At 45.0% G+C, this 20835-nt stretch overlaps 1 protein-coding gene across 1 annotated transcript; it reads right to left on the bottom strand.

Moving 5' to 3' along the window:
• Positions 1–12888: 12888 nt before the first annotated feature.
• On the bottom strand, positions 12889–20835 carry VGLL1 (vestigial like family member 1). Its single transcript, XM_066182476.1, has 6 exons — positions 20746–20835; positions 18214–18276; positions 17335–17575; positions 16314–16730; positions 14173–14232; positions 12889–13544 (listed from the first exon to the last, which is right to left on the bottom strand). Exons 3-6 carry the CDS (start codon positions 17543–17545, stop codon positions 13504–13506), a joined length of 729 nt encoding a protein of 242 aa, XP_066038573.1. The 5' UTR covers positions 17546–17575; positions 18214–18276; positions 20746–20835; the 3' UTR covers positions 12889–13503.

Here is a 20835-nt window from a genome sequence, read left to right as displayed (position 1 = left end):
ATCCCTGGCCACCGACTGGGACGTGGCAATGGTTGGAGGCTTTGTACCCCATGGACAGTTTCACAGCTCTCACAAAGTCCAGGAGGAGATGCCATGAGCAGCACTGGGATGGATGGGTTCCCAAGGATTTTGTGTGGGTTGGTGTCCGGGGATGTGTCATTCTACTCAGCCGTCATTCTACTCAACCTTTCTCTACTTTCCATCTCTCCATAGGTAGAGGTTTGCAGTGAACCCTCACCACGGCTGAGTCCTGGGCTGGCTGTGCCTGGTTATTCCCCTGGGGCTGCACAGCAACATACCCTGCAGCAAATCATCTGGATCCTGACTGGAAATTATCAAGACATGAGCAATATCCTGAGGCAGATTTGGCAGCCACTAGTTCAATCTTTATCCTGTTTCTTCTCCATTAGCCTCCTCCATCACACCACAACCCCCCTGCCAAAGCAGTATTAATTCAAATTACTCATCTCTCCCCAAACCTTTTACACATCAAGCTCCACAGGGCTCTCATCACAGGGCTTTCTTCACCACTATGGGAGTCACATCTGCGTTTCTTTACTCATCCGTTTTCAGCCTTTGCTGTCATTTCTCCACTCTTTGGATCCCATGGGGGGCTTGTGCTCCAATCTTCAGGTAACTAGGACCCCATTGGGCCATACGGAGCCCCAAGGTAAGCAAGAGAGAATGGCACTGCCATCAGTGCCAGGAGATGAGCCAGCCAGGGTGAGCAACCAAAGGTGTGAGGGGCAGACAAGGAACACTGCTCTGACCTGAGAGCTCAGGGAAGGAAATCCTCAGCCCCTGCTTAGGACTAATAACCCCACAGAGAAGGCAGTGCCGGGGGCAGCAGGAATCTGTGCTCGGGAGGAAATTCACATGCATCCGTCTCAGTGTGGGAACCCAACCAAGACACTGCATGCAAAGTCAGAGGCAGCAAAACCAATCTTGGATCTCTTGCAAAGCTGTGCAAAGGCAGAGCAGTGCTGCCTTCCATGCGTGTATAGACACTGCAGTGGTGTCACACAGCCCTTTTGCCTTGGAGCAGTAAGCTGGGGTGCTCTGAGCAGGTCGTGTTGACATCACATGGAGCCCTTTCCCTGCATGCTTCCACTCCTGTCGCAGCTGTGGCACCGGTGGGATGTGCGGGAATGCTCAGCCTGGCTCCACACCCAGCTTGCTCCTTGGCCAGGCTGAATATCTCCAGCCTTGGGGCATCATCTTGGTAACAAATCCACCATAAAATCCCTGTGAACCTGCGAGAGGAACAGCAGAGACAGAGAACAACCCTGCCATCTACTGATTTCCTCCAGCTCCTCTCCCTGCCCCATCCATACCTCCATCCCTGCCTCACACAGCCACCTGGAAAATTTGGGCTAAAATGAAGGGTCTCCATGCTGGGATGTGATGCCACAGGAGATGCCAGAGAAGCCCTGCACTCTTCCTCACATGCTGCCTCAGCTGCCTGGTGGCCCAGGGATGAGGTCACAGCTCAGGTTGCAGAGCAAAGGGCTTTGTGGGGAAAAGAGCAAAGTAAAGTTGGAAAAGCTCCTGCTGACGTAACAACATTCTTTGAGCTGATGCCAGGGACAAGACCTGCTTAAAGAAAAGACAAAGTCTGGCTTTCATAAAACACTTATGTTTCAGGAATTTCTGCCTGAAGAGACCTCAGGTGCAGGTTTCCTTTGCAAGAAAGCAGCACCTGGTGATCGGCGAGTGTCTTTTCCAGGTGCACAGTGGCTTTCCCCACAGTCCTTGGGAGCAGGCCTGGCTCAGCGTGTGCTCAGCCCAAACACTGGCAGACACAGCAGGGAAGAGTGGGTGACAGGCCCAGGCCAGCCTGGCAGCCCTGAGACCATGACCAGAGGGAGTGCAAAGCCTGGGTTTGGGCTGAGCACTGACCTTGCTTAGCTGGGTCTGCTTGTGGCCAAAGGAACAAAGACAGCCCCCACACAGAAGTGGATGTCCCCCCTTTTGTAGGAACTCCTGACTGTGGGCAGAGTACAGACATCTGAGCAGCACAATCAGCCATCAGAGCCATCAGAGGTGGCTCCAGCCTGGGTGGATGACAGCCAGCGAGGCTCTGACGTGCAAGCAGGATATCTCCAGGAGGGTGCTGCAGCCCCAGCTCCTGCATCCTGTGGATGCTGGGAGCAAAGCTGCTACAATTTATAGGGACCAGAGGCTCTCACTGGCAGACACAAGGTGTTTCTTGGAGCTCACGGTCTATTTACAGAGCTGAGAGACTTCAGCACCTATCACATATACCACAGGGGCCAGAGGTGCATCCAGGGAGCACTCACAGAGCACCACCTCTTCTTGGATCCCCAAGCCCAGCCCCTCTCCCACCCTACTCAGGCTATGATGGGCTATGGGCTGGTGGCTGGAAACCCCTGAATGTGTCAGCTGGTTCATCCTTGCCAGAGCTGTCTTATAAGATGGGAAAAAATTGTAAAGAAAAACCAGAGAAACATGGTCTGTTCAAGCTCTCTGTTTCAGGAGATGATGGGGCTAAAAAAACCCCAAAACTGAGATGAATATCCACAATCAGGTCCCCCAGGATGAAGTCACACCAGAAAAACAAGTTTCTCGTGGAAAAGACTCCTGGAAACATAACTCATGCATGATAAATCAGACACCTCATGGGTGGGTGCCACTTATGGGTCCAGATCACCACCTCAGATTGCAGGGCCATGGGATTTCAGCTTCTTTGCTCGTGCCCAGGTTCATCCAGAGTCCGTGGCAGCACATCCCCGTGCCCCCTTGGAATAACCATGCCCTTTACTTTGGCTGATGAGACCTGACCTGGGGACACATAGATTTTTTCAGGACACACTTTTTCTTTCCAGAGCAGGTCCCTAATAAGCCCAGGCTGTTGAACATATTTCTTCTCACTCACTTGAATGAGTCACAAACCCCCAGAGGCTGTAGTTCTCTTCTAGCAGAAAAGCAACCTTATTTCAAAGCGGAAAATCTTTGGCCTAAAATCCCCTGCGCACTTGGAGGGAAGTATTACACAGAGGCAATGCAGTCAGAGAGGCTTGAATGCTGGAATGGCCACTTGCTGCAGAACACAGTGAAAGGAAAACCCTAGACATCCTGTTCAAGGAAAACACTACAAGCACTAAGCCTAAGGACAGGGAAAAAAGGACCTTTTCCCCCAGTGTTCAGGGAGGGGAAAATGAACATGCAACAATCACCATTTTGCTGAGCCACAAGAAAATCTACCCACATATAAATTGTGTTGTCATCTGTATGACAGTAATTGGGGGAACCATACCGGAAACCAGGTTCAGTGGTTGGACAGAAAGGAAAGCAAACCTAGAGCACATCCTAATCTGTTCCCTCAGCATCAGCCTCCTTACATCCCCTTGCAGGCCATGAGCCCGCCAGGATGTGGATCCTGTTTGCCTTTGGGATCTGGGCATGTAGATGGACAAATCTGGAAAGCAGGACATTCCTTTTCTCTTGCTACCTGTGTCTGCTTGCTTATGATACCTTAGACAATTCACCTGGCCTCAGTTTCATCACTGGTGAAATGAGGCATCTCTGTTGCTGGGTTAAGACCCAGAGATATAAACAGCCAAATAGATTCAGCCTATATAGAAAATAATCACTATGCCAGCGCTAATCTGCAGAGAAATATAATTTCAGAGGGTGTTGTATCTCAAAGTGAGGCTGCAGGACAAGCAGAATTTCCACACTCCCCCCCCGCCCCCCGGCCAAGCTGAGTCTGTTTTGGACACAATGGTAATTACAGAGTTATATCCAAGCCCTTAGGTCAAAGCTTTTTCATCTTACCTTCCTCCCGTCTTGCTGCGTGGCTGGGTGGGCATCTTGGCAGCAAGGTCTACCTACCACAAGGTCTCACCCCTCCCACAAGCTATCCTCGAGTTCCTGCTCTGCAATGCAGCTCCTGGGGAACATCACTGCCCTTCCTGGCTTCCTTATCCAGGAATTCACCCTAATTTTCCAAGAACTGAGCCAAATCACTATAGCTAATAATGATGTAGTGCAGTGCTGAGTGCTGGTGCTGCCACAAGCACACAGCTGTGAAGCTGCATTGCGCTGACATGTAATGCTGACAGTCTCTAAGTCACAGCCTGGATTTGGTGTAGGAAGCCAAATTTACCCAAAAATTCTCTTCATAACAGCAGAGCATGCAGCCTCTGGAGTGATTGTTGGGGTCTTTGAAAGGAGGACTCAGGTGGGGTTTTTTTTGAGTTTTGCAGGGCAAAAAAAAGTCAGTGGAACCAAAAGTAGGTTCACACCACAATGCCCACCCATGCAAAACTATCATGAACCACAAAACCAGGTAATTACACAATCTCCTTCTAATGTTTACCAGGTTCATTTCCTGAGCGCTGGCTGCTGCTTAAAGCAGCCTCAGAAGACTTTAGCTAGAAAGAACCTCTTGGTCTGCAATAGCCAGAAAACCCATTGAGCTTTCCTACAGGGTAGAAGCACATGATTCAAGTCTCTGAGAATGAGCCCCAGTTTTCAAATAATCCTGTGAGTGTTTTGTACAAACCCAGAGCTCTCACATCACCTTCTTTCACGTACCTGGGATCACAGGGAGAAGATGTAAAGCACGATTTCCACCCTGTGTGGTGAAGATGGGCAGGCATCTCCCAGGAGAATAGAGTCTGAGGTCCAAGGTGCCTGGAAAGAGATGTATGGAAAGGCCAGATTTGATCAACAGCAGGCAATGGGTATCTCTAAGACAAACTGTGTCCTTTTAGCCCATCTCAGGAGCTGCAAAACACTGTCCCCACTGACATCCACACCAGTTCTCCAGGTTCTCCTTGGTCATGGCCAAAGGCACTATCACACAGAAAAGAAGTGGATAATCACTCTTTGCTCTAAGCAGATTTACCAAAACCCTGAGATATATCTCTCCAGACTTGGGAGGAAGCTCAGTTTACAAACCCGTTGCACAGGTGGGGGCATACCACAGGGTGGGGACCCTTCTTGCCTGGCACAGGAGAAGCAACACTCCTGGAAACCTCTGCTGCCATGTCCTCTTCACAGCCTGTGGATAATATGTGTTCATAGGATGGGGCAACTTTCTGCTCCATCCCAGAATAAGGAGGAAATTTCTTCCCTAGAAGCCGCCGCTACAGCCCTTTGCAGATTGGTGGCTCCTGCTGGCTGGCAAGGTGCCAGTGAGTCATTCATAAAAATATGCCTCAGGTAGAAAGAAGGCCAGAGCTCTGCATGGGAAATTAAATGCTCTTGAAATTCCATACCTGTCCTGGGGATAGTAAAGTACAAAATTCATGAGGAGCCCTTGAGCATTTCATAGATCTGTCCACAGTGCAGCCTTGGCGAGTACCAAACCCCAGCACTCACAGCTCTGCAGTGTAATTAAGGCCAAAGAAGAACTGAGCAGACACAGTTCCTGAATTTCTGTGTTAGTGCAGGGTGTGGTGGTGACAAGAGCACTCCCCTGGACTGGCGGCACATTGCCCAATGGTATTGGTCCACACACACAACATTAGAGGATGTGGGATAGGTTGCATGACGTTCAGCACACACCATCACATGGAGCAAGGGCTGGATTATGATTCCAGCCCAGCCCAGCTGGAGCTCAGAAGACAGCAGGCATAAAAATCATCCTACATTAAGATCAAAGATGCAATGCTGATCTCCAACAGGAGCTGATAACCAAGGAAATTAAGGATCCACCTTCTGCACTCAAAGTTTGCTTGTAACTTCTCACACTGGGGGTTGCATCCAGAGTGCTGCATTAAGGAGAGACTTAATGCTGTCCCCCAGAGCATCCCTGAGCTGGAAGCACCACAGTTTGACCACACACTACAACAGAAACACTTCTTTCTCCTTGCTTCACCTTGTGCGATCCTTGCTGAACTGCTCTATAGCTTTCGTTTCCTCAGCCCTGGGAATTCACTGGCTTCACTGATGCAGTGCCGTAATGTGGCACTTCTCCAAGCTAAACCTGATGGAAAGTTTGTCCCCCACACTACACTGTTTGACAGCAGCTCTGGGACACAACGTGCCTCCCTGGGAAGCAGTGGTAGCTGTTGGAGCCTGGAGTTTAGGAAGAAGGTCTGGCCTGCCTGCAGTCTGTTACTGTCACCTTTCGAGGACTAAGGCATATGCAAAGCACTGTGCCTGGAACAGGAATGAACTTGGCATTATCCCTCTTCCACTGGGCATTGCAGGTGGCTTTACCAAACATCTTCCTCTTTTATCGAAAGGCAAAAAGGTATTATTCGTGTTCCTTGCTCTAAACCATTACCTATTCTTGGGTCTTTTGCTGTTTATACAGCCAATGGACTGTTCAAGGACTGCAGCAGTAGCAGAATGTGACAAATGTCGAAGTCCTTGGGTTCACTGAGCATCTTTTTATTCTGAACATCTCCACAGCAGAGTAGCCTTGTCCTGATGAAGCCTCTTGGAATTAACATGCCAGCATCATGACGTGGCATCTGTCACCGAGGAGCTGCACATGTATCTCTCACAAGCCCCAGCAGCACTATGAGTGCACTCACAAACCAGAGGCAAACCTGATGGCAGATGTGCAGATACATTGCACACCCTCAGGCACACAGTGTGATAGTTACCAGGTGCTGGAATATGCAGAAGCAGCCAGAGTTTGGATTTGCTGTTTTGACTGTTATCACTCTCCTTCCATCCCAGAGGTGGAAGTAACACAAGGCAGGAGATAAGGAGAAAAACCCCAGAAAGCAAAGAGAGATGCAGCATTTGCTTCATCCAGTGACGCAGGAGACTATGCACATGTGTCAAAACCTGCTGCAGAAAAAATACATATATAACAGGATGAGATCAAGCAGCCTTCCTGACTGAGCCATCCTGACACAGCTGGACTTCCCAAGTTAGGAGAAGGTGCTCATCCTCTGATCCTGCCACCCACACATCAGCAGCACCCAAGCACAACACAGAAGCCCAGCAACTGCTGGAGTGTCACTGCAGTGTGAATGATCACAGCACGATCACCAGTACTATTGTTTCTCCAAAGAGATCAGCTAGGAATCCATTAAATTTTTTGAAGAGAGATTTAGAGAGGTCCAAGCTCTGGAAACAAATGAAAAAATAATGGATCACACTTATCCCTGGATATTCAGTTACACAGCAGCACTGAGCATTCAGAGAAAAACAAGACCAGACTAATTTCCTCAACGGGCAATAACAGTATCTTCTTTCATGCCATAAAGACTACAGGCTCTCAGTATTTTTCCTGTATGCTAGATGAATGAAATGGAACTACTTGATTTTAGAGCCACCAAGGAATTAGACTGAAGTGATTGAAGCCATTTCTTCCAAAGGACTCTTAGATAAGTCCAGAAAAAAGCCAGATCTGAATGTAGGCTAGCAAGAAGGGCTCTTAGTCTCACACCCAATCACATTTGATCAGTGAAAAACCAAAAACTGGTTATTATCTGAATACTGTACCCAAACCTACTTCTGAATAATCATCAGTCATCACAGTAGCTGTCAGCCAAGACAGCCACAGGAGCACGCATCAAGAGCCAGTGTAACAGCTTAAGAAGTCCTGCAAATGCTTAGTATCATTTGACTCATTTAATTGCTTAAATCAAGCCAAAATCCAATTAAATTATACCCTTATATACAAAGAAAATGTCACAAATAATGCATCAACAGAAATACATGTTTAACACAAAGAAGTAAAACTGGTTCTGTGGCAGATGCTCTTTTACATATGTATTGATTTAATTACAGATTTCTCTCCCTCCTTTCAAGATTACTAAAAAAGAACACAATCCCAGAACTGCACAAACTGAGCCAGAGAGACTAGAAACACTAATTTCTTCCTTTGGTCTTGCCTGCAGAGATGTGTAACATTCCTGCTCTTATTGACATAAACAAAGTCAGAGGCATGGCAGGACTGCTACAGCTGCAGCTCCTGGAGCTCCGTTGCATCTGAGGGAGCCTGTGTCTGCCTTCATAAGCATAAAGGGCAGAATCGGGCCTGGAAATCCTGGGCTTTTCAGTCTGAATTAAAGCAGATTTTTGTGCCTGCAGCAGCTGCGTATATGAGAGACCGGAGGTGGATTTGCACAGGGGTATAAATCTGGCTCTCACGCTCCCCAGCTTGCAAAACCATAGAAAACATTTTTCCCAGGCAAGGAGGAGCAATAGGGAAGGCTGTTATTTCCCTGAAACGCCTCCCTTCCCAAGCTTCTTCATAGAGACAGGCAGCCGTGCTCATTAGTCACTGTTACACGGTTGTTTTGCGCCCTGCAGCCTGTCGGTGTGGGAAATCTGCCTGGAATCAGAGCAGCCTGGCAGCCTGCTGCAGCATCAGCACCCTGCAGGATGATTCCAGAGCTGCTTCCCAAACTGTCATTTCTCAACAGTATTTTCAGGCTGCTTTCCTGTGAAGCACGAAAAAAACTAGACCCCAAACAAATGTGACTACTTTTTGGGATACCTCTACACAGCCTCTGGGCAGACAACAAATTTCTGTGCAGGCAGGGGGGCTCTTGCTTGTGCCTGGGCCGGGAGGATGCTGCCCAGGATGCCTTGCTGGGATGAGACACTTCCTGACCTTCCCAACTGTCCCACCATCCCAGGTGCTCCTGTGAGATGAGCTCCACAACAGCCTTTTGAAGGGCAGACCTAGAAGCCTCCTCATCAGACCCAGCTCATCCTCCAGCCCTGTCCTGACTCATATCCTACCAACAGCTCAGCTGTGGCATGGCAGGCAAGGAGCCCCACTGAACAAATCTGTTAAATGCACCACCTCAGAGGTGATACATGTGGATTTTATGCCTTGAATCCATCTAATAATCAGGTAATATTTTTGGTATAAATCGGTAATTTTTTTTGCAGGAAACAGTGGTGCAACCACGATCTGGTCCTACAGGTCTGAACCCAGAAAAACAGTCCCAATCGTCCAGGGCAGGTGTTGGGCAATCATTTCATGCTCTGTTTGCAAATGTAGATGTCAGCAAGAGGGTGCTTAAATCCTGCATGGAGCAGAGTGGAAACACTCCTGCTCCCGCTCTTTTACCCAGAGTAAATCACTCACCTTTGTGTTATGCAGCAAACTCGGCTGTTGGGCATCCATAAGTGCCACAACCCTTAATGCTGTTTGCTAGCAAAGTCCCTTTGTCATTTGCAAGCAAAATAATGCCCGACTGTTCTTTGCACACTTACAGACAACAGGCATTAGTGCAACCTTGGAAAGGGGGGGCAAAAAGCGTGTTTTTATGCTGATCTTTTCTTAAAATGTGGCACAAATCCAGCACCAACAAACAATGTGGGGTGGAACTGTGATGATATCACATGCCTCAAATGTCTTGGTTATGTGACAAGACACATAAAAGCCAGGAAAGTTTTCCTTAGAATCTACTTAGTCTACCTTAGAAAAGAAAAACCAAGCAACTTTATGCATCAAAAAGTCCAGATGGAGGACTTTCCTTATTGCCCATTATTTTTAATTAGCTGACGTGTTTTCCCCTGGAGTGGGTTAAGCACAGCACCCAGACTGCACAGATTGTTCCTTGGCTGGGGAGCTGCAGATGGCAACTTCTCTTATATATCATTTATCCAGCACATGCTTGAGACCCAAAGTTTTTCAGGCAGTTCACTTGGAGTCCATGGAGCGTGGGTGCTTCTGCATTGCTCTCCAGGCTCAGGGTGACAGTGTCCAACAGGCAGCTTGTACAGGATTATTTTAGGCTGTACTCAGTCACTGGAGATGTCCTTTGGGTTTTCAGTACATTCAGTTTCCTTCCATTCACTCAATCAGTTTTTTTCTGTTCGGCAGAGGGATCTATCTAAAGTGACACCATGCTCTGAGAAAACACAGCATTGGGAGCCAATTGATTGCTTTATAATTCTGAGCACAGAAAATTTGTATTTTTGTGAGGGAAAGAGCTGCTATTTTACCCCTACCTCAGGTGGAGAGGTCATAAGCAGGAGCTGTAATACTGTTGCATACCAGAATGAAATGCTGCTTGATAATACTTTTATAAGCCTGTGCTGATTCCAGCATTAGCCTTTCAGAGAAAGATAGATGGGGAAAACACAAATGTCTGTGGCCACACACAAATGCAGAGCTTGCAAATCCTGGGCTGGGGCAATGGAAAGAGATGGGGGGACAGAGGTGAGGATGAAGGTCAGGGAAGCAGACACTTTTTCTGAGGGTTTGCTGCACCCAACTTAACCCCCACCTAGTAACCAGACTGGAGGACAGCATGAATCAGCAGTGAATTCCTGGCACTGGGCTCAGCCAGGTCCATGGTGGCTCACAGGTGACCCTGGGCACTCCTGCTGGATCCTGTTTTGGGGAACACTGCATCTGAGTTGGCTCACGTTGGCTCAGCCAGCTCCATCATGGCTCCAGGCACCTGAGAACAACATCTGTGCTGTCCTGGAAAGTCTAGCTGCTGCCTGCCCACCTCTCAGCCACTTTTGCACCTCCTCAGTAAATAAATTGTGATCTGCTGGATATGACCACAGTGCAGCAATACTGTCAGACCAGTAACACACAGCCTTTTGATGTGGCCTGTGATACTGAAACCCTTCCCGGATACCAAGGCACCAAAACCACCAGTTTGCACCACTTTTCTGCTGAAATCCTCCAAGAGTAATGACATATGCTAGCTCAGAGGAGTACCAAACTCTCAGTGGGTCAAGCAGCTAAGTGGAATAGAGCCCTGAGCCTAAAACATGCAATGCTTTAAATCAGACACTGCAGGAAAACAGAACACAGAACAAAGTGGTGCAACAACACTTTTACCCTGGACCAGGACTGCCGTGCTTGGTTAAGTGTTTGTCACTGCAGTCTGGGACTATTTTTAACACTACTCATGAGTGACTAAAGCAGGGTGGAGTAGCTAAGCCAGTTCGCTGCTCCCGGCCACCCACAAAGTTTATCTGACCATCAGAGGAGGACCTGGACCAGAGCCAGCTCATGTGAACAGTCAGAACAAGATGCCTGCGAAGTGTCTGTGTCCAGGGACACACAAGGTGGAAAAAATGCACACGAGCTCCTGCAGCTGAGTAAAAAAATGCCCTGACTCCACACAGGGCAGGCATGTCCACTGCATCTCAGAGATGCCTTAATCTCTGACCTGAGCTCATAAAGCATGTAGTTGGCATCTTATCTGCCCATCAGAAAAAGACAGGAGAAAAGCCATCTGTGCAAACAAGTTATTCCTGGACTAGAAGACACTCACCCAAAGGCAAGTAGTGGTTTCTCACAGGGTCAGTAATAGAAAATCATAAAATCCTTATGGTTGGAAAGACCTCCTAGATCATCAAATCCAACCATTAACCCAGTGTCACTATGTTCACCATTAAACCATATCCCCAAGAGCCACATCCACACACTTTTTGAACGCTTCCAGGGATGTAACACCTGGCCCCTGTCTATCCTTCAGAATGGTCTCTGCAGAGGTCCATTAGCATTCAGGGAATCAGAAGCTGTTGAAAGGGGAACATCCAGCATCCCTTCTCCCATCACCTCCAGGATTGCTGCATTCAGAGGAGGGGCCAAAAATAGCTGTGGGAAGTACCAGATGGCAGCTGCTGGATGCAGCATCCTGGCTGCCAAGTCCTTGCCAGCAAGGAGAGTACACACTGAATGGGAATGAAGACAGTCACTGGAGCATGCAGTTCCTGCAGGGCAGCACAGGCACGCACCAACAGCCTGGGCTGGAGAGCACGAAACACTCCAGACAAACAGTATTCTAGAGGACGATATATGTGTATCTATATTGTTTTAATCTATACATGTATAAAGAAAAGCCTATCTGATGTAGAGAATTGTGTGAAATGTCCAAAACTCTATTATACCAAACCATTAAGGTCAAATTGCAATATGGGACATGCATTTAAAAACAAGGGTTTTCTCCCCCACACTGTCCAACCCAAATTGGCTGATTCACCAGAACCAAGGACTTTATAAGTCATCTTGAATAGTCCCAGCTGCAAAAAAAAATTGTTCAAGGAAGCACTACGTTTAAGAGCAATTGAACAGACTGTCTTCTCAGACCTTGCAGAGAAATTATATGAGCATTTTCCTTTGGAAGGGATGGAAGAGGGAGGAAAAAATTTTTCAATATTTTGAAGCAAGAATCATAATTCACTAGAATTATAGCACATGCCTGTAAGACAGATGTACAGATTACAGGTTGGAAATCTTTGCCTTGGCCACAGAGGAAGTCAGATTACATTACCATGTAGCCTTTAAAATCAGGAAATCAAGTGACTCGGGATAACAAAAGAAAATTACTTGGAGAAGTATTCTTATACTTAGAGGAAAGGGATCTTTGAAGAAATTTTAAAAAGGAGTGGGGTTTTTTTTTCCATGCTCATCTATATGGAGACAGGATGTTAGTGTATCTTTTATTAGTTTAGTTAAAACAGTTCCCCTAGTGATCTCAGACTGATGTAGAAAATGTAACTGCTGGAGCAAACTTGTAGAATTAAAAAAAGAATTATTTTCAAAATCTCAGTTTGTAAATTAGTACTGTAAACACCTGATGTTGCTAAGCTCATATTATTTATAGAACTACACAAGGTGTTATAACCGGAGCAGTGGCAGCAGAGATATCTGGTCCAACAGTCACATTTATACCAGCTCAAGATTTGTTCTATAAAATCACGAGGTCAAATTGCCTTCAGCAACTGCATAGAGCTGTCAAAAAAAGCTAATCATGCGCCATTATATTATATTAATGTACAACCAATGGAGAAGGGAAAAAAAACCCCCACTGAGCTTATTTAGAAAAAGAATCTTTTACACCTGTAGAGAGGCTGGGAAAATAGAACACCTACCTGCAGCTTTTTGCTGAATGGTATTTTAATTACACCCAATGAGAATCTAGGTTTCCTCTCAGAGCTACTGTGAATTCATGGCTTTCTAGAGGATGATTATACACTAGTGCAAGGGCAAAAGAGAACCTTTAGGCATAAGTATATTATATAATTTCTGAAGAGTATCTCTAGGAATTGCAAGTATGGTCACAAATTGCTGCACTTTCAAAACATAAATACCACAATGTGGTTTGCTGGCTTGGTTGAAGTTTCTTGCCAGTGGCCTAAGACTATTTTAAACAATATGGGGATATCAAATCAGGCTAAGAAGTGGCCGCACTGAATTTATGCTAACTGCATCCCTGCACTTACAGGTTATCAGCTGCATTGATAAGAATTGTACTTCTTATCAGGAGCTGGTAAATTAATAAACACAAAGATTAAAAGTGTGGGAGTCCTTTCAAGAGGGTTACATAAAAAGCATTAAATAAATGATATATTGCCACAACAAACATACAGCCAGGTTAATACTACAAACATTAGAAATTATTTACTGTATCAAAAAGGGTTATTTTGTCATTCCCCAGACAGTAAATAGTACATGTATTCTTCCAGCTAAAAGAAAAAAACACAGGATAGCTGCAATTCATTTCTTCTTGATTCACAGTTGCAAATAATAAAAGTTCACAGAAATATCTTTCTGTTTCAGAACAAAGTAGAAACATTCAGTTGCTAGAAGTACAAATCTCGTCTTCTGTCATGAATCTGAATACCTGAAAGACACAGCAGCATCAGGACAGTCAAACAGCACAGTCCTTGCAATCTCTTAAGATGCTGTGCAAACAAAATTGCACCTTTGGGTCTGTTTCAAAAGAACTCTTACTAGAACAACCAGAATGACCATTTGAAGTATCCTCAAAACATCGCACATCAAAGAACCAACACTGGGGTATGACCAGTATCAAGACACCAATAAAAATATGGAAGCCTAAATGCTTTGGGAATAATTTCTTAGAACAACTCACCCAGCAGTATGGTGGGTTTGTTGATGCAAACTGCAGCAGTGCTACCACATGTGTGCTTGAGGTACAAAGCAGGGGCTGTTCTATCTTTCTGGGATCTGAAACTTGGACAATGAGTGCAAAACAGGCATTGTGAAATGGCAGCCTGATGGTATAAGCACAAAACCTAAGGTAGATGGGGTCCAAAAAAATTGTACATCTAATTTTAATATAATGTAGTGCTTTTCTTCTTTGTTAATGTAGTTATGGGAAGTGGTGGTTCTATCTGGGAGAAAAAGGAACTTTTGAAATACAAAGGCAAACAAGGAATCTTTTATACTACATGCATAAGCAAGGCTGCTGTTTGATTTGCTCTAAACCTGCTGGTTTCTTTACTCACCTGCAGTGGCATGGCTTACACTGGAATTTTCTGAGCCTTGGTAAGAGCTTTCTTTTCTCTCTTAAATAAAAAAAAAATAAAAGTACTGGGGATGAGCAGAGATTCAGCACAGAGATAAAAGTAGACCGTAGTTACTAAAGAAACCTTGTGCTTTTGCAGCCCAGCCTATAGCACAGGTGCTGAGGAGCTCTGTGCTGTCTGGCACAGCAACATACACTTCCATAAATATAAATATCAGCTGTTCTTAAACATGACACAGTGCAAGGAGAAGTATGTTTAACAGATAGAGCCAGGAAACAAGGACTCCTACAGCCAAACTAAATGCACACATCCTAGGGATTTGCCAAATACTCTCTGTGAGCATGGACCAGTCATTTGTTATCAATCCTTGCTGGGCTGTTTGATAATGACAAGGATGATGTTACATGTGTGGTGTTTAGAGGCTCATGAATATTCAGAATGGCCCTGTATACATCCTGAAAGAAAGGGCTTTAACTGGTAATGGCTGGGGAATACTGAGCTGTTTAATTTCCTTTACAATTTTTTTCCTCATTCATTTTCTTTCTGAATTTTTGGGAAAAACAGTCCACTGTCGTTAGCAGTGCTTCCCTGTTATCAACACAAGACTAATTTCATGAAATAGCTCTTTTTCTGGAGAAGTCAGTTTCTGGGGTTCCCAAGCCTTGATAGGCTTGCATTGCCCCCTTGGGGGAAGAGGGCACCTTACCTTGTTCTTAAATGAGATCCCAGTTCAGACAATGTCTTTTAAGTAATTAAACTCTCATTCACCACCTACATGAGGTCTAGGGTGAGTGCCTACGCAACACATACACAAAACCTCTGCTCATATACCATGAGCAGAAAGTTTGCACTCCAGCTGAAGATATAGACACTCTCCCTTTACCATGAACAGACACAGACAGGCATTAGACATTCTAGCAGTAATAAGTTAGCAAAACACTTAGAGTCAGAGTCTCATAACAACATAACTCTGTTGTATACTAAAAAGAGGAACTCTGGATAAACTCCTGTTTGTATCTGCAGGCAGTCTTTAGCCCACATTCTGCTGAATTCCTGTTGATGCAGTTTCGAAACTGGGTAACCAGGAGGTATTTCTCAGCTGCTTATTTTTCAAAACCTAAGCCTCAGAATTGCTTCTTCACATGCCTGATCTTTTTTGTTTAGAAGTACCAGGTAGGACACACTGTATTTTTCCAGCAGACTCCCAAAACAATTTCACAACCCTTTTTCTTGGAGACCAGTGTCAAGCTGCCTGACTGAGGAACGCCCAGGAACAGCAATGCAGATGTACCCTGACAGGCATCAGCACTTTGGCCAGGAAGCTTAACCCCAGAGAGCTTCTCAAAGGCAGAATTACTCATAAGAGAGCAATTTTATCCAGCAGATCTAGACACTGTGGGGACATAAAAGAACTTCAGGCATCTTTCTGTGGTGTGCTGGTAGTACCTAGGATTGAGATTCCTAGTAATTGTGGATAATAAACAAGCAACAATCATCACTGTGTGAATTGCATGAGCTCAGGGAAATCTGCAAGGAGCAGATGTAGCCTTTGGCAGGCAGGGCAGCAGTGCCTCATGGCAGGGAGCTCTTAGCCAGGAGACAAGGCAAGACTGGTCCACCAGCCCCTGAACCCTCATCATTCCAGCTATGGACAGAGACTGGGAGGAGAAAAAATCCCATGCCATGCTGGTAAGGGCTGCAGTTTCTCATCCTGTATTCAGAACACAATTAACAGCCTGCACAGTAAGAGAGGCTGCTCAGGGATCTTTCCTGGCCACCCCTTTCCAGTCCCAGTGAGGAAGCATCTGGTACACACCACACCTAATACCCGTGGGCATTAGAGATTGTTCATAGTGCTAACACAATGCTTATAGTCACTTAAAATGTCTCCCCAATGTAAACCAGAAGGTGAAATACTGTGTGAGTAGGCAATGCACATTTTTTGATGAACCCACACTATACAGTTAATTGATCCCAAGGACCACAGTACATATCAGAGTTATCTACTGTCAAAGATTTCTGTGAGTTGGAACCAGCTTGAAAAGTGTATGAACAGACAGTACTATTCTGCCACTTTACATCAGACGTCATCTCAGAATAAAGTGATAGTATTTTCTTACCTCCCTCAGGAGCTGAACTTTGACTCATATTTTGTAACCTTGCAGGTCCAGTCATACAAGCAGAACTTGAGTGTTGCTTCATGGTGCATTCTTGCATGGATGTGAAGCACCTTTCCTGTTGCAGAAGGCCAAGAAGAGAACTGTATTTCCTGTCAGAGATCAGCTCATTGGCTGCATAGAGGTCAGGGAGGGTGTGAGGATACACTGAACCGGTGACACTGGGAGTCCCAGTTGGAGGGAAGGGCCATAAATCTGCCGGTTGAGCTGGATGACCATGCAGAGATGATGGCTGGCACTGGCCTACCACACCAGCAGCAGAAAAATTCAGGGCAGAATTTGCCATGCTTGTTAAAGAAGATGATGGATATGGTTTGCAGCAACGTGAAGAGAAGCTCCACTGATGGGGAGACATGTTGTCTATTAAAAAAGAGAAAAAAAGCATCAGAAGTCTCATCAATTCTTACCTTTTCCCAAGGCAAATTCCAATGGACTTCTAAGGGAATGCTACCAGATTGCATATTCATTTAACAGAAATATATAATCACTTTAGTGCTGCTTATCTTAAAAATCAACCACAAATTCATATTTAAAGCAGATTAAACCACCACCATCAACGTTTCTACTAAGTCTTAAGTGTGCACTTAAGTACTACCTGAGAATCAACTTAGGCAGGTTTTTGAGAGTTGGGAGCTTAGACAAATATATTTTTGTGAAGATGACAACTTAAGTCATAATGAACTTATTGCATCCAGCAGTGATGGGGAACACTTGGCTGGAAAAGGATGAATAGAAACCTAGTCCTGCCAACAGGCCATGGAAAGCTTGGGAATCACTCCAGCAATCACAGGGATTTACCCAGGAAGTCCTAGCTACATAACCTAGGGTTTTGTAAGTATGATTTTCTTGCTTTCTGTTTGCAAAAAACTCCAAATTTAAGCTCAGTGTTTTAGGATCTTAAATTCCTTAGTGAAAGCCAGTCACCCCCATCCAACACCAGGTTCACATATGGAAAGGAGCTCACCATTTTTCAGGACAACAGCCCCACCCCTGGGCTTTGTGCTCAGGTCTTGGGGGTTCTTGGCATTGCTGAGAGCTCTAGAAAAATGTTCATCTACCATGCTGTTAATGTCTCCTTGGAAATAGGTAAACACCACGCTCTGAGATCCCCATTCTGTTTTCACAGGCTCTTTGCTTTTACTTGGCTTTGGGGAAAGCTTTCCTGTTTCTTCCATTTTCAAGGACCAACAGTCCCTGCAAAAAACCTGCGAGAAAACAAAAATAAAACCCACAAAAAACCAAAACCAAACAACAAACAAACAAACAAAACCAAAAACAAACATGAAAAACCCCACCAAAACCACCACAAACCGAAAAAAAAAACCAAACCCAGACAGGTCAAAGAGAAAATATTCAACTTCAAGTGCCTAGTAAATGGTGAGCCCAGCTTCCTTCCAAAAATGGTAGGGGCCAGAAAAACACTTATTAGTAGAATTAGATTCTGTTTTTCTGCTTTTTTCCATGCACCACTTCTTTACTGATTTCCTTATTATATACTCCTAAAATGTAATACTTGGGCAGAATGGGCACATTTACCCACCAGCTTTCATTTCTCATCTTGACTTTTTACGTCTGGGCTTAGGACCAAGTTACGTGCGAATGTGCCCCCTGGAAGAACTTAAACACTTTAAAAAATAATTCAGAGGCAGCACTATGCCTGAATGAATTTCAGGGTGAACTTATCAAAATGCTTTGTACAATTTAGGTTTTTGTGTTCAAAAAACAATGACAGAGTGAAAAAAAAAATCCAAAACCCCCCAACAAGAGCAGCAAAACCCCAAATCCCACTATATGACATTAGAGCTGAAAATAATAATTTTAGACAAGGTAAAGTCTGAAGTACCTTAATCACTGTCAGCACAGATCTCCAAAACAAAAGACTTCTAAGAGTAATTAGCTTCTTCGCCTGTTAGAAAAAGACATTCAGATTAAATTATTGGAAATTCATATCACAGCAAATTCAAGTTAAAAAAAAACCCCAAAACAACAACAAATGAAACAACCTTTTCTTGTTTGAAACAACTTACCTAGGAATGTGGTGGGTCTGCCATCTGCTTAAAACTTTGGTGCAAGACTCTGAAACACACACTGTGGGTTGACCAGAATTTACAGGTTTAAGGCAGGAACTACACTTAAAATAGTTTGCAGGAAGTCAACAGAGGAGTAGGACTCCTTTCTGTTCTCTTTTAAAATCTCTGCTGCCAGATATGGTAAGAGCAGGACAAGGAATGTCACTGCTTGCCCTGGAGAAGCATCATTTTCATGCATTTGTATGGTTTCTGGCCACAAGGGAATAAGCTCCCAGCCGGAGCTCACAAGTCCTGGTCTAATCAAAATCATATTTAGCAAGGCTCAGGCTACAAATGCAGTGAAGTGCCTGCTGTTTCTATTCAAATTTCCAGTCTCACTGTCAGCTCATGACACTGCATAGCATAATTGATTAACCTTGGTAGCAAAAGGAAGGCTGTTATTTTTCGGAGATCAGGGCAACCTTTGGCCAATAGCCAGTTGTACTGCACAAAACCTCATGAATCATTAGATCTGCGTTTCCATCCCACTAACCCTGAAATACACAGCACTGCTTAACCTAGTTCAACACATTTATCTGATTTCTTTCCTAGTCATACGTTCCCCAACCCTCAGAAGTTTCCCAATAAACATTGCACTCATCTGTATCTCAAAGGATACTCTGAAGTGCCAGTGAAGACTGCCTTCAAATGGTTTCTCAGAATTTCCTTACTCATGAAAAAAAAAACTGCTCAGACTGTAAAACAAGTATCCAGATACTAAGAAATATGACTGTAATGCTTAAGCCTTCACCTACAAACTTCTTGTCCCTATTTATTATTTGCTTCTATGTTTAGTTTTGCTTGTTATCTCTATCTTCCACCACCATGTGCTCTGTTCAATTCTCCCTGATTCATGGTCACTGGCTCAATCAGCCCTAATCTCCTGTCACCAACTGCCAACTCATGTCCAAACTCAAGCCCTCTTTAGTCCTTATTTTAGAATTTCTATTGCTTTGTCCCGTCCTTCTAGATTCACCTAAACACAGCAGTGGGAACAGGACTGCAGGGTCACACTCTGATTCAGAAGACAAGCTTTCACAACTTTAAGACTGACCCAGCTTTCCCAGACTTGGAAAACCTAAAGAAACACTACCTCCCAATTTAGAGGCACCTTCCCAAGGTCCATGAGGGGAAGCAGGAACTAGCACAACCCAATCACAAAACTGGAAGGACTTTGAGCACAGGATGAGACACTGGTTTTTCCCATCTTGTTTTAGAGCGCAGCCCACTGTTTGGGTTAAGGACCTTTACGATTGCTCAGCGGGGGCCAGCACTTGCCATTGAAAATTCCAGCCCAAGGAGTGAAAGCTTGGCAAGGACATGAGCAACCAAATAGCCTGAGAAAGCACAAGAAGTCACCTCAACAGCAAGAAGCAAAGTAGCTTTTCTGACTCTGCTCCAGCACTACACATCAACATACAATTTAGAGAGCATTAGCGCCAGCCCAGAGGATCACTTTCCCCATTCTTCACTCAGTACAAGCCATTATGTCTTTGCACCACTTTATTAACATGCTAACTAGCTCCTGACATTAATTCTGGGCTCCTTCAGCATCGTTTATCTGTGTGCAGAAGCTTGTGTGATTGTGACCAGCTAAAATGCTGGAAAAATAATGTATTTTAAAGAAAAAAAGGCCACCTATCACTTTTTTCCGGTTTCCCTTAAAAATCTCTTGTGCTAACAAGCAGCCAGAGGAAGGCTGGGTATAACCTAGGTGACATCTCAGTCCTCTTAGTGATCATCTGGGCACAAGGATTCTAATGTCCCAGGAGGTAGGAACTAAATTTGGAACACTGCAGTCTTCATTACCTGAACTTCCTATGATTCCATCATCCAGCACAAGGTCTGCAAAAGGCAGAAATCCTTCCAACTTGTGTCTGCCACAAACCATTGCCAAAATAGAGTAGGAAGTGGAGCTCAGGGTGAAAGGGACTCAGCTCATATCACAGTACTCTTCAAATGTGTTACTAATGGCAAAATAGTCCAAGTTACTTCTCCTTCAGGTGGACAAGGACCCATGGTCAACACAGGCTTAAGAGTGGTGGCTGTTGACAGCTCACCATAAGAGCTAATACTTTACAAAGATTTTCACATTCCCTACCCTTGCCAGCAGTATTGATTTCCTACCACTGGGGCATCCAGCAGGGAACCCTTCATTCCTGATTTCACGTTGTTCAAACCAGTTTTAAAAACAAAAAAATCCCACTTCCCAAGTATTAAACCACAATTTAACAAGCAGGCATTCCCTCTCACCAAGTTATTCCTCAAATAAGGGAACATTTGAGGAAGTCGGTGAATTCTCCTACCTTAACTCACTGTCAGCAGCAGTGTCACACCAGCCATTTTCCAGACATGGGACACTCATGCTGCGTCCAGCAGGTCGGGATCCTTGCTGG

This window comes from Chamaea fasciata, unplaced genomic scaffold (assembly GCF_029207755.1).
Source record: "Chamaea fasciata isolate MVZ Bird 193981 ecotype frontalis unplaced genomic scaffold, bChaFas1.0.hap1 SCAF_4, whole genome shotgun sequence".
NCBI classification, from domain to species: domain Eukaryota; kingdom Metazoa; phylum Chordata; class Aves; order Passeriformes; family Sylviidae; genus Chamaea; species Chamaea fasciata.
Note: the sequence above shows the minus strand (reverse complement) of the source record. Positions and strands in the feature narration are given on the sequence as shown.

Bases quoted from the DNA above. Each gene is read 5' to 3' on its own strand.
- VGLL1 (XM_066182476.1), bottom strand. From the start codon at position 17,545: ATGGAAGAAACAGGAAAGCTTTCCCCAAAGCCAAGTAAAAGCAAAGAG. The intron at 16,731-17,334 runs GTGAGCTCCTTT...CTTTTTTAATAG, and splicing joins GGCTGTTGTCCTGAAAAATG to ACAACATGTCTCCCCATCAG. The intron at 14,233-16,313 runs GTAAGAAAATAC...TTTTTATTTAAG, and splicing joins AAGTTCAGCTCCTGAGGGAG to AGAGAAAAGAAAGCTCTTAC.